The 12,372-nt window shown below is 50.0% G+C and overlaps 1 protein-coding gene across 1 annotated transcript; it reads left to right on the forward strand.

The window, feature by feature from the left end:
• Window positions 1-9,499: 9,499 nt before the first annotated feature.
• LOC104601148 (uncharacterized) lies at window positions 9,500-12,372 on the forward strand. Its single transcript, XM_010264380.3, has 5 exons — window positions 9,500-10,260; window positions 10,395-10,751; window positions 10,849-11,188; window positions 11,509-11,619; window positions 11,702-12,372. Exons 1-5 carry the CDS (start codon window positions 9,919-9,921, stop codon window positions 11,821-11,823), a joined length of 1,272 nt encoding a protein of 423 aa, XP_010262682.1. The 5' UTR covers window positions 9,500-9,918; the 3' UTR covers window positions 11,824-12,372.

Here is a 12,372-nt window from a genome sequence, read left to right on the forward strand (position 1 = left end):
GTCAGCTAAGCGTGTCGCAGACGCGGCGACATCCAGCTCGAGGACTCAGGAGGAGGAAGAAAGTATTATGAATCCCTACGTTGGCCTCGACAGAAGTAGGAGAGTGGTTATCACGACTGAGGTCGTAGATTGGGCCGAACCCTCCCCCAGTCAGCTTGGTGCCCACACTGCAACCCATGCCATGGTGGTGAGTTCCCACCCTAAGAGCCACTTCTTCCTTCTTTCTTCTTTCTTTCTTCGGTACTAACCGACCCCCTCCTGCCAGGTGAACACTGTCGTGCACGCGCTGACCTTCCAGTCTGACAAACACTTGAGGCGTGCTCTGGCTATAGAGGAGTCGTCTCGTGCAGCTCACACTGAGCTGAGAGCAGCACAGGGCAAAATTTACTAGCTGGAGAGTCATCTCGAGGCCTGGTTGTTGGAGAAGGAGGAGCTGGCCCGCGAGAGGGATAGGCTAAAGGCCGAAGGAAACGGGCTCAGAGCGGGTCAGGAAGCCTTGAAGCTCGAGGTGGAGAGTCTCAAGGCGTGTCAGAGGGCTTCGCAGCTTGAGGTGCAGGGACTTAAGGAAGCCAAGGGGGCCTTGGAGCACGAGGTGGAGTACCTCAAAGCCAATATCGAGGAAAAGACTGAGATCTTCGATGAAGCTCTCGGGGAGGCGAAGGCCTAAGCCGTTATCGACTACGTCAAGTCGTCTAGGTTTGACGACGTGATGTCGCAGGCCTAACGTAGGGGATTCAAACTCGACAGGCGGTGGATAAGGCGCACATACCCTAACCTTGACATAAGTGCCTTCACCACCTTTAATATTACAGACGACATGGCCCGTCAGGCCGCGAATGACCCGGACACTGACGATGAGGGCGGCAACGAGGAGGCCGATACTACCTACCCGGTTGACACCCCCGAGGATGCCCCGTGAAGAGGCCCCGAGCAAGGCTAATAAGCATCCCAAATAGTTGTGTTTCACTTCGTATTTTCTTTTTCTTGTTTCTTTGTACTCGAGACTTTGTAATGAAATTGCATTTATGCGGCAAGAGTATATGTGTATGTTCTGTTAAGTATTTTTGTGATCCACTTCTGCTGGAGTGTTTGCCTTATCTGAACTGTTGGGTTAGTAAATTCAGTTTCTTGAGGTGAATGACCCCTTACTACTGTCACCCCGAGCTGCCTTCCTGCACTTAGTAGGGTTGATTATCAGATTTCAGCAATATACGCCGAGGTAGGCATAGTAGGGCACATGCCCGACTTGCCAGCTTGGCTATTTAGGTTGGCGCTTACTTCTAGTAGCGTATACCGAGGTAGGCTAGGAGTTGGAAAGTCCGTTCTCGGGGTGCCTTCAGTCTTTGTTATGTTAAGCCAACACTGGCGAGGTAGTAGAGTCATGCATAGCGCCGAGGTCTTCAGTTAACCTGGCACGTTGACCCTTAGGCTGGAGGGAGTGACTCGTGGTCACTCCAAACTGTTTTCTTGAAGTCTGCCCCTACTACGGGGGTGACTAGACCTCGTGTTGCCGAGGTTGTCGCTAATTCGGCGGATTGGCCCTAAGGCTAGGAGGGAGTGGCTCGTGGTTCACTCAGTTCGGTGGTTCACGGGTAATATAGTCTTAGGTTGATGATATTCCACGCCCGAGGTACTTGTTTCCCTTCTAGGGTTTCGAGTTTGTATGTTCCTTCCCCGAGTAATCGCTTTACTCGGTAGGGTCCTTCCCAGTTCGGACCGAGCTTGCCAACGCCGGGTTCAGGTACCATAACCTTGCGGAGAACTAGGTCGCCAATGCGGAGAGTTCACTTTTTGACCTTGGCGTTATAGTACCGAGCTATCCTTTGTTGATAGGCCGTGGTCCTGATATACGCGAGGTTCCTCACCTCGTCTAGCAGGTCGAGGTTGGTACGTAGCTCGTCTTCGTTTGCTCTGTCTTCATATGCTTCTAGTCTCAACGAGGGGACTTCAATATCAGCTGGGATGACTGCTTTGGTTCCGTATGTGAGGTTAAAGGGAGTTTCTCCCGTGGTAGTCCTTTCCGTGGTGCGGTAGGCCCAAAGTACACTGGGCAGCTCGTCCGTCCAAAGTCCCTTAGCTCGGTCCAGGCGCTTTCAGTCCTCGAAGGATAGCCCTGTTCGTAACTTCCGTTTGGCCGTTCGCTTGAGGGTGCGCCACCGAGGTGAAGTTCTGCTGAATTCCCATGTCTCGGCACCAGTTTTGGAACTTGATGTCTTCGAACTGCTTACCATTATCGGAGATTAGTACCCGAGGTAATCCGAAACGACACACTATGTTTTTCCAAAAGAAGTTTTGGATGTTCCGAGCTGTGATTGTCGTGAGAGGTTCGACTTCGATCCATTTTGTGAAATAGTCCACTGCCACCACAAGGAACCTTCTTTGCCCTGTTGCTGGCGGGAATGGCCCGAGTAGGTCAATTCCCCATTTTGCAAATGGCCATGGGCTAGTGAGATATTTTAGGTCGGCGACAGGCCGGTGGTGGATGTTAGCGTGCTTTTGGCACTTGTCGCATTTTTTGACAAACTCGATCGCATCCGCTTTCATGGTTGGCCAGTAGTACCCCTGTCGTAGTGCTTTCTGAGCGAGGGCCCTGCCCCCTAAATGCCCACCGCATAGGCCTTCATGAGTGTCATGGAGGACAAGCTCGGATTCCGAGGGTCGCAGGCAGCGTAGGTAGGGGAGCGTGTAGGACCTTTGGTACATCCGCCCGTCTATCATGACGTATTTGGCTGCCTGGCGCTCTACCCTCCTGGCGGCTTTACGGTCTACGGGGAGGGCCCCGTGTAGCAGAAAGCTCCTGAGTGGATCAATCTAGCTCGGCTCTGCTTGAACGACGGGAGCGACCTCCTCTACCCCCCTGAGAATGGTAGGCCGAGGTAAGTTTTCTATGTACACAGTCTTCATGGTGTTGGCTCCCGTGCTGGCTAACCGTGACCGGGCGTCGGCCTCAACGTTCTCTGATCTCGGGATTTGCTGGATGAAGTGTGACCGGAAGTTGAGCAGAGTCTCTCTTACTTCGGCTAAGTATGCTACCATAGTTGGCTCGCGAGCTTCGTACTCACTCAAGACTTGATTTACCACGAGCTGGGAGTCACTGCAGATGACAATGTGTTTGGCCTTCACTTCCTTTGTAAGGTCCAGCCCGGCTAGCCGTACCTCATATTCTGCTTCGTTGTTGGATGCTGCGAACTCAAAGCGTAGCGCGTACTCCAATTTCACACCGCTTGGTCCGTACAGAACGATCCCGGCTCCGCTACCCTGCCGACTTGACGAGCCATCTACGTGAAGGATCCAGGGTTCATGATCCCAGTTCGGGCTTGGCCTAACTAAGAGAGATGTCGCGCTGGGTGCAGCTTCACGGTGCTCGAGTTCAACCGGTCTAGGAACTCCGAGCTCTCCCGTACTAGGGGCCTCGTGTTCTACCGGCCTCGGAGCTTCGGAGCTAAAGGTGCATTCTGCGACGAAATCTGCCAAGGCTTGGGCCTTGATAGCGGTTCACAGTTTGTACTGGAGCTCGTACTCGCTAAGTTCAATGGCCCATTTTGTCAACCTTCCTGAGACCTCGGGCCTAAGCAATACTTGCCTCAGAGGTTTATTGGTAAGGACGACGATGGTGTGATATTGGAAGTACGGGCGAAGCTTTCAAGCTGTTATAACCAGTGCATAGGCTAACTTATCTTTGGGTACCTCGTCTCTGCTCCCTGCAACACTTTGCTAACATAATAGACAGGCCGTTGGACCCGATCTACTTCTCTTATTAGTACCGAGCTGACCACCTCGTCACTCGCCGAGAGGTATAGCTCTAAAACATCACCTACTTCGGGTCGGGTTAAGACTGGGATGCTGGCGAGGTGCCTTTTGAGATCGTCGAACGCGAGCTGGCACTCTTTAGTCCATTCAAAGCCTTTGCCCTTTATGGCTTTAAAGAAAGGCAAGCAGCGGTCTATGGATTTGGATAAAAAGCGACTTAGGGCGGCCAACCGGCCATTCGGCTTCTGGACCTCTTTTAACTTTCGAGGTGGTCTCATTTCTAGGATGGCCTTGATTTTGTCCGGATTGGCCTCAATGCCTTGCCGGTTAACGATGAACCCTAGGAATTTACCCGAGGTGACACCGAAGGCACACTTATTCGGATTTAACTTCATATTAAATCTACGTAAGATTTCAAAGACTGAGTGTAAATCTCGTATTAATTCATTTGAAAATTGGGTTTTGACAACCATGTTGTCTACATAACACTCTACCTTTGTGCCAACAAGTGGCTCAAACAACTTATTTACAAGTCTCTGAAAAGTAGCCCCAGCGTTCTTCAGCCCGAAGGGCATGACCTTGTAGTAGTACAGGTTGAACTCGGTTATGAAGGCGGTCTTCTCCTCGTCAGTTGGGCCCATTTTTATTTGGTTATAGCCCGAATAGGCGTCCAAGAAGCTCACCAACTCATGCCCTGAGGTCGTGTCCACTAGGAGATCGATCATGGGAAGCGGGAAGCAGTCCTTTGGGCAAACCCATTTCAAGTCAGTATAGTCGACGCACATGCACCACTTACCGTTTGCCTTTTTAATCAGAACAGGGTTGGCCACCCAGTTCGGGTAATGGACTTCCCTGATAAAATCGACTGCAAGGAGTTTCCCGACCTCCTCGTCGGCTGCCCTCCATCGTTCCAGGGCTAGGTTGCGCTTCTTTTGTCTAACGGGCCTAACTGAAGGATTAGTATTGAGTCTGTGAGTAATAATGTTGGGGTCTATGCTGGGAATTTCTGCCGCCAACCATGCAAAAACATCTAGGTTTTCAAGTAAGAAGCTTACCAATTGAGACTGCAAGGGCTCCTTAATAGAAGCGCCGATCTGAAGTACTTGAGTTGGATCATCCGCCGAGGTCGGGACGAGGATGGTTTCCTCAGTAGGTGTGGCCCGCTCTGCGAACTGCTCTGCGGGTCGTCCCAGCTCGAGGCCATCGGCTGCCTTGGCCTTTCCTTTGAGGGCGGCTACGTAACATTTGCGGGACTCGTGCTGATCGCCTCGCGCCACCCCGACTCCGAAGTCTGTTGGGAACTTCATCACTAGGTGGTAGGTGGAGACTACCGTTTGCAGGATGTGGGCGATGGGCCAGCCTGCTAACGCGTTGTATGGAGAGGGGGTCGCGACCACCAAGAACTCATGACTGAGCCTCACCACACTGGGCTAGGTACCGACCTGCACCGGCAAAGTGACCTTCCCTAGAGGTCTGACCTCCTCACCGCTGAACCCCACTAGTGGAGTGCTTGCGGGCTTTAGGTCGGCCTCTAGGATCTGAAGCAGATCGAAGGCTGCCTTGAAAAGGATGTCTTCCGAACTACCCGAATCTACCAGGACACATTTGACTTCGTAGTCGTTGATCTTGATTTTGATGACGAGCGCGTCGTCGTGGGGGTAGTGGACTCCTCGCGCGTCGTCTTCAGTGAAGAAGATCGGCTCCACCACCCTTGGCCGCTTCGGAGGGTTTAGCTCTTCTCTGGCAGTTTCGCGAGCTGATGACCGAGCTGTAACTTGCGACAATTGATCCTCTGACGATTACGTGGATGGTCCCTCGGACTGGTCTCTTGTCTGGAGGCTGTCTTTGCGGTTGCTCCGCCTGTCTGCTGGACTCGAGGGTTTCTTTATTTTGTTCCTCATGCTGACCTACCTTATTATTATTATTATTGCCGTGATGTACGAAATTTCTCAAATACCCGCGACGGATGAGCTCCTCTATCTCATCGCGAAGGTTATTACACATTTCGGTGCTATGACCGTGATCTTTATGAAAGCTACAGTACAAGTTCTTGTTCCTAACATTAGGGTCAGCCTTGAGCCGAGATGGCCACTTTACATACGGGGCGTCCTTGATCGCCATGAGGATCTCGGCCCACTTCGTGTTGAGGGGTGTAAACACCTTTTCTACTGCTGGAGCTCGGAAAGGCTGAACTGGATTTGCCCCCCGAGCTTGATCTTTCTTCTTCTTGTAGTCATTAGGAGCTGGGGGCTCCGGTTCCCTTTTTCTTTTTTCAGGGGCGTGCTCGCCCTTCTGGTTGATCTCCTCCTCTGTTCCTATGAACCAATCGACGAGCTCGAGGAACTCGGTCATGGTTTTGGGATGGTTGACGACCACGTGCCATCTGAACTCTTTGTGGGTGATGCTACGTTTGGCCGCCGTAAGCCGGACTACAGGGTCTAGGTCGGGTATCTGTAGGCAAGCGTCATTAAACCGCTTGACATAGTTCCGGATGGACTCCCCATCTCTCTGGACTATGCTGAGGAGGTTTTCTTGGGTCCTCGGACACCTCTTGCTAGTGACGAAGTGGGAGGTGAAGACCTTCACGAACTACGCCCAGCTCCTTATCGAGCCCGATGATAGGTTTCAGTACCAAGTACGGGCCACCCCTTTGAACGTAGTAGAAAAGGCCACGTACATGCAAGATTCACTCGCCCTGGCCAGATGCATCTGGGACTGGAAGGCGTCGATGTGGTGTTGGGGTCGAAGGACCCATCGTATTTGTCCAACGGAGGGAGTTTGAAGTCCTTGGACATGGGGACCGTGAGAAGCTCTAGGGACAGAGGAGAGGGGCCCGAGAGGAGTGGTGCATCTCTTATCTCTCCCAAGCTTATTTCTATTTTGCCCTTGAGCTCGGGCAAATTGAGGGCGGTGGCGGTTCGGCGAGTCTGGCGGCGTCTTCGCTGCTTCTTGGTCGGCTCGGCGTTGGTGCTGCTTGCTTCTGTATTGCTGAGCTCGATGGGCCCAAGGGGAGGCAGGGATGGCTGCCGGTAGCTACGGACAGAAGAGCCTTGTTCCAGGTCGTCCGCTAGCGCCTCGAACCTGTTCTCCGCAAGTAGAGACTCGAACTACGAGTGTTGGGGTGATGCCGGCCTAACCGGCTGGGAAGCCCCCGACCTGACTGCGGGCAGTATGGCGGGGGTAGGGAGTCTTCCCTTCCTTCTGTGAGATGATGTTGAAGTCTCTCCCCGGCGGGAAGGGAGTTCACTGCGGCGCTGAGGCTTAGCTGGCTGTGCCGCCCGATGTCGGGGGGGGGAGTGAAGGGAACTATTGCTGGTATTGGTATTGGGATACTTGGTGCAACACTTGCTGCCAGTGGAACTGGAGTTGTTGAAACTGCTGCATTTGGGCCTGCATGGCCCGCATGCACTGCATCAAGTCTTCAAGTTGGCCTTGGCCGGCAACTGGAGGGAGAATGGTGGGTTCGGCGGAGGTCGTCCCTACCGTTGGGGGTAGTGGGACAGTTACGAGTGCCACCATTGCAGGCACGTTCAGGCTAGGGACCCCGTCCGTTGAGAGGGGAACGGTGAACTGCCTGATGCAAACAGTAGGTGGCTGGCTTTGCTCCTCTGGGGTGTTATGGCGTTCAGAGTTGCTAGAAGAAGCCATGGGTATCGGTGGTGCTGGTGAGTGAAAGAAGGAAGTTTAACAGAGATTAAAGGGAGGCTTTTTGAAGCGTTTCCCACAGTCGACGCCAAATGATGCTGCACGATCTGGGCACTCCTAGCTGGATGTGACCTAGCTCCCGGCTGGGACGAATGACACCTGAGAGGAAGGAGAAAGTGAAGGGTTCCCGGGGAGATATCCTGGTGGGAACACTCTGACGACTAAGTTAGAACTGGGGAAAATCTCAAAGAGAGAGTAGAGAGTAAGAGTGCAGAAAGTGCTTAAGCTTCAATACCCTTTCCTTGTGGGAGTTGGAGTTCTTTTATGCTGGAGCCCGGTCATACCTGGCATAACCGCCACCGCCCTAGCCGTTACTGCCAGGACAGGCGTGGCAGGTGCAGGTGGCCGCCACACATTGCCATTGCCAGGTACGGGCCTGACAGACGTGTCATGCTTCCCAGAGGCAGCAAACAGAACGCCGCTTGGCAAGGGATCAGAGCCCTACCACCTGGACCGACGGATACGGATGTCAGGTAGGGCTCCCCACGGAATGCTTGGGGCAGGTTTGTCCCGGTGCCGAGGTGCCGAGGGCGGGGCTGCCCCGAGGTGCCCGCGGTACTTAGCCGAGAACCGGGGTGCTTCTTCCTCGGGAGGGAGGAGCTCCGGGCCCCTTTGGGGGAGTTCGGGCCCTTGGGACAGCTCCGGACCTTCCACACTTGGTGGGTGTAAAAAATTGGCCAGGTTCAATCCTCGGTGAGTCGCTTAGCTCCCCGAGTAGCTAGCGTTGGACTCGGCGCATCTCTTCCGTCGAGTCACGGTCGTACTGTCAGGATGAACTGTTGATTGGGCCAGATCACGCACACATGTCCCCGGACTACGAGTTCGGGCCAAATCACCCTTCATTAGAATCCACCTTAAAGGTTTCGAATTGGAAATGGATTAAATCCGATCCATTTGTAACTCTTTCTGGAACACCACCCACCCATTGTAGAAAATTCACTCATCACATCATACCCAATGTAAAAGCATGACACAAACGTTTCAAATTAGAACACCTGCTGCCTAATTGTTTTTTTAGACCATTCATCCTTAAACGCCAATCTCACATTGAAACCATAGTGCGGAGGTATTGGTGGTACGTCGAAATCATAATTCCTGAGGGAATGATGACAGAGATCTTCCAAGTTCTCCAACATAAAAATTCATAAAGAGTAACTGAAATCCAGAATTTATATATAGGAACAAGACAACCTAGTTCCCATCCTTCCCTTTTCCAATAGCGGAGACAATGACTTCATTAGGCCCAAGGAAGGAGCCAAAGTGCAATTGATAGGAGGGAGCAAACAACTCCCGGAGAATTGCCCTACTTAATCCTCAACTCTAACGTAGACAATCCAAATAGGAGAAGGCTGATGATGATCAAGTCCACAATCATCGCCTATAATGGTTTGTGATCCATTGTCATGTTTATATCAAACTTTCAATTGATTTGTTTCTTTTATATTTGATGAACAATGTGGTCAATACTCAATAGTGTGAACCCAAAATTTGAATCCACTTGTCTTACAAATCACCATTTGGAGTTGGAGGGGGAGAGAAATGAGAAAACAGGTGGTTCAAATTCAATTCTCGTACTGTTTCCCGCAATTCGTAGATACCAACCTCACTACTCTGATGGGGTTATATATATAAGCACCCCCTTTCCTACATAGGCGGTAAAATTAATAAAAAACGAGCAAGAATAAAGAATATGTGCTATTAAATAAATAAACTTTGGGTATTAGTGTATTACTGTATTAGAGGAAGTGATTCATACTTCTTACAAATGGCATGTGAGATTGCACACAAGGACAAATGTAAAACAGAAGCGGGGGCGAGAGACAGAGAGGGAGAGGTGTTGTGGGCTCCAGCTGTTTTTATTACAAATTTCCTATTACCAATTTACCATGAATTAACATAATAACATTACATTACTACTAGCACTAAGGGTTTCCTTTCTTTTTTCACTTAACAAATAAAAATCTTCTTTTTTTATTTTTTATACGTTTTTATTTTAAATCCTGCGTATATTTGATGTGTATATATACAGAGAGAGAGAGAGAGAGAGGAAAAGCACACACATACCTGAGTGGTGAGGCTGATAAGAGAGTGAAACCCTTGCACTCCCACACTATCATTCCTTACCTTTCAGACTCTCCTAAAACTAAAAAGGAACCTAGAAACCTTAAATAAAGCTGTTTGGTCTTCTACATTCTTCACTCTTTCTTCTCTCTCTCTCTCTGTATGGTCAGTCTACACAGTTTATAGTCCCCTCTCCCCTGTGTGGCTGTGTGCTGTGATTTTGCCTTTTCCTTTTAAATTTTCTTTTGTTTTAGAAGCGGGGCCCTGGGCCTGCAAATCCAGCAAACCCCAACTAGGTTATTATTATATATCTTCGCGACGCAGCAACCGCTATCACTCGCGCCTTCAAAACCCTTCTCGACTTTTTCGTGATTTTCGGTCTTTAATTTTAGGGCTTCAGATATGGCAGAGGACTTGGACGACGGAGAGTTTTGGCTTCCTTCTCAGTTTCTCACTGACGACGACATACTCATGGACTTGAATAATTTCCGCAGCAACAAGGGTTTTGCTACTGATGTCGATGCACCCGCGGCCTTCTTTCCTTGTGACTTCCCTCCTCATCCCTTTCCTCGCCATGGTTCTCCCACCGCTCTCAGCTCCCCTGTTGAGTCGCTCGTTGGTTCTACCGAGACCGAGAGTGATGAGGAGGACTACTTGGCTGGCCTAACCCGCCAGATGGCCCATTCCACGCTCCAAGACGATGACAAAACTGTCGCTCCTGCCTTTGGTTCTGAGAACAACAAGGTATTCTTATGCTGATTCCCTTGTCCCGGAGAAGCCTCTTTTACCTCCTTTTTTCTCCTTCCCTCGATGTTTCCTTCCTTGTTTGGGTTTTTACTGTAATATTCTGATTTTGGGTCTATTACTTGATTTTGAAGACATGGGCTATGGCTGGTTCACCTCAATCGACTCTCTGCACAGTCGGAAGCTGGTCTGGTCGCAGTGGGGGCTCGAGCCGTGGGAGCCCCAACGGCCCTTCCCAGGTTTCCTCACCCCCATCGACGCCGCTGAATGGGAAAGATGATGCCTGGGATCTGCTCAACGCTGCGGCGGGGCAGGTCGTGAGGATGAAGATGAACGATGATGAGGTGCCCAATAACCATCATCAAGGACGAGGAGTTCTGGGTCCACCTCGAAAGCCTTCTCCAGTACCTGTTCCGGTGAAGACCCCTACTGTTAGTGCCGGATTCTACTCAAATCAAGTTTTTACTCACCAGCAGATGCAGTCTAATCAAGTAAGCTTTCCAAGTCTTGCTTAGTAGAAATAGAGAGTGACGGTGTTCCCTTGCATGCTTTACTGAAACTGTTTCTGTTGTTCCTTTATGAGTACAGTTTCAACAGCTGAAACGGCAACAACTGATGAAGCAACAGTTCTCTGCCGTTTGGGGAAGACCAGGGAAGATAGCTGGGGCCACTCATCAGCCGCAAGCACCGCAGCAGCAACAACTGCAAAATAGATCTAGGGCTGCCGGATTTGGTAACGGTAGATACGGTGGTCGCCCTCTGGGCTTATCTTCATCTGCGTGGCCGCCTCTGCAGCAGCAGCCTCAAGCTGGTTCGGGTATGAGAGCTGTTTTCCTTGGAGTCTCCGGTACAAGAAGGGAGTGTAGTGGAACCGGTGTCTTCTTGCCTCGAAGGATAGGTAACCCAGCTGAATCCCGGAAAAAACCAGGTAATTTTTGTTCCTTTCTAAAGCCTCTGTTCCTTTTCTCTTTCTATGAGCTATGTCTTTCACAGGGTCGTTGTTCTCAATGGTGTGTTTGTTTGATGGAGTTGGTTTTTAGTGATCCGTTTTTTTCCCAAGCGATTTCTTTTTATTTTGTTCGGGGCCTGTATAAGGGTTTTTTGTTCCGTTCAACTGGGTGTCTGTTACAAATACTGGGTTTGTATTTCGGTTCGTTTTGATGAGTTGTTTTTGGGTGGCCGGAGGTGGTAGTATTTGTTTTGCCATCTGGGTTTTCATGGGGTTAACTTGTGTTTTCTGTACATCAGCGTGTTCGACAGTTCTACTTCCTGCAAGAGTGGTGCAGGCCTTGAATTTGAACTTCGACGATTTGGGTGCTCGTCCACGCATCCATGGAGTTTTTGCCGCAACTGAAAATGGTAGGAGAGCTATTGGGTTTCCTCAACTCCCTTTTCGAGTTGGCGACGCATACACCTAACGTAGTGTTTGTTATGTGGGCAGTTGGTATTGCAGATCCGGTGACTGCTCGGAGTAATGCCTCCTTGTCTCAAAAGAAGATGAGCTACCGCCCTCAGGGATCTATTAACCATGAGATACGCCTCCCCCAAGATTGGACGTATTGACGAGTCCAATTACAACAGTTTTACTAATCCACTACTGATGTTGCAGTTATGCTGGAAAGAAAAGAAAAGATTATGAAAGGAATAATGTAGAAAATGAAGAAAGAAGAAAAGAGGGAAGTTTAGGAGTTGATTATAGTGAAATTTTACTTTTGATTGGGGAAAAAAAGATATTACTGAAGAAGAAGAAATGGTTTTTTGTTATAGCTAGTAGGGGAAACAAATAAATACGAGTCTGTATACAGTTTTTTGTTGTTTGGCTACGAAGGGGGAGGACGAGGGCGTTTTTTTTCCTCCTGTTTTTTCCTTTTTTGAGCTTTGAAAATAAGTCAGTGAAGTGGGAAGTGGGTTTAATTTCCTCTGTTCTGAGGTTAAATATTTTTTGATGTAATACCAGAGTGGGGGGAAGGAGAAGAAATAGAACCAAAGGTGGGCATCTTCCTTTTTTTTTTATATTTTGGTAGATGTCACAAGATGCCCCATCCCACACCTCCCCTCCACTCTACCGTGGCCGGAAAATTTAATAATGATATACAAGAAATGTTCCCTCTA

This window comes from Nelumbo nucifera, chromosome 2 (assembly GCF_055504915.1).
Source record: "Nelumbo nucifera cultivar China Antique chromosome 2, China Antique-T2T, whole genome shotgun sequence".
Classification (NCBI taxonomy): domain Eukaryota; kingdom Viridiplantae; phylum Streptophyta; class Magnoliopsida; order Proteales; family Nelumbonaceae; genus Nelumbo; species Nelumbo nucifera.

Bases quoted from the DNA above. Each gene is read 5' to 3' on its own strand.
- LOC104601148 (XM_010264380.3), top strand. From the start codon at position 9,919: ATGGCAGAGGACTTGGACGACGGAGAGTTTTGGCTTCCTTCTCAGTTT. The intron at 10,261-10,394 runs GTATTCTTATGC...TTGATTTTGAAG, and splicing joins TTGGTTCTGAGAACAACAAG to ACATGGGCTATGGCTGGTTC. The intron at 10,752-10,848 runs GTAAGCTTTCCA...TTATGAGTACAG, and splicing joins AGCAGATGCAGTCTAATCAA to TTTCAACAGCTGAAACGGCA.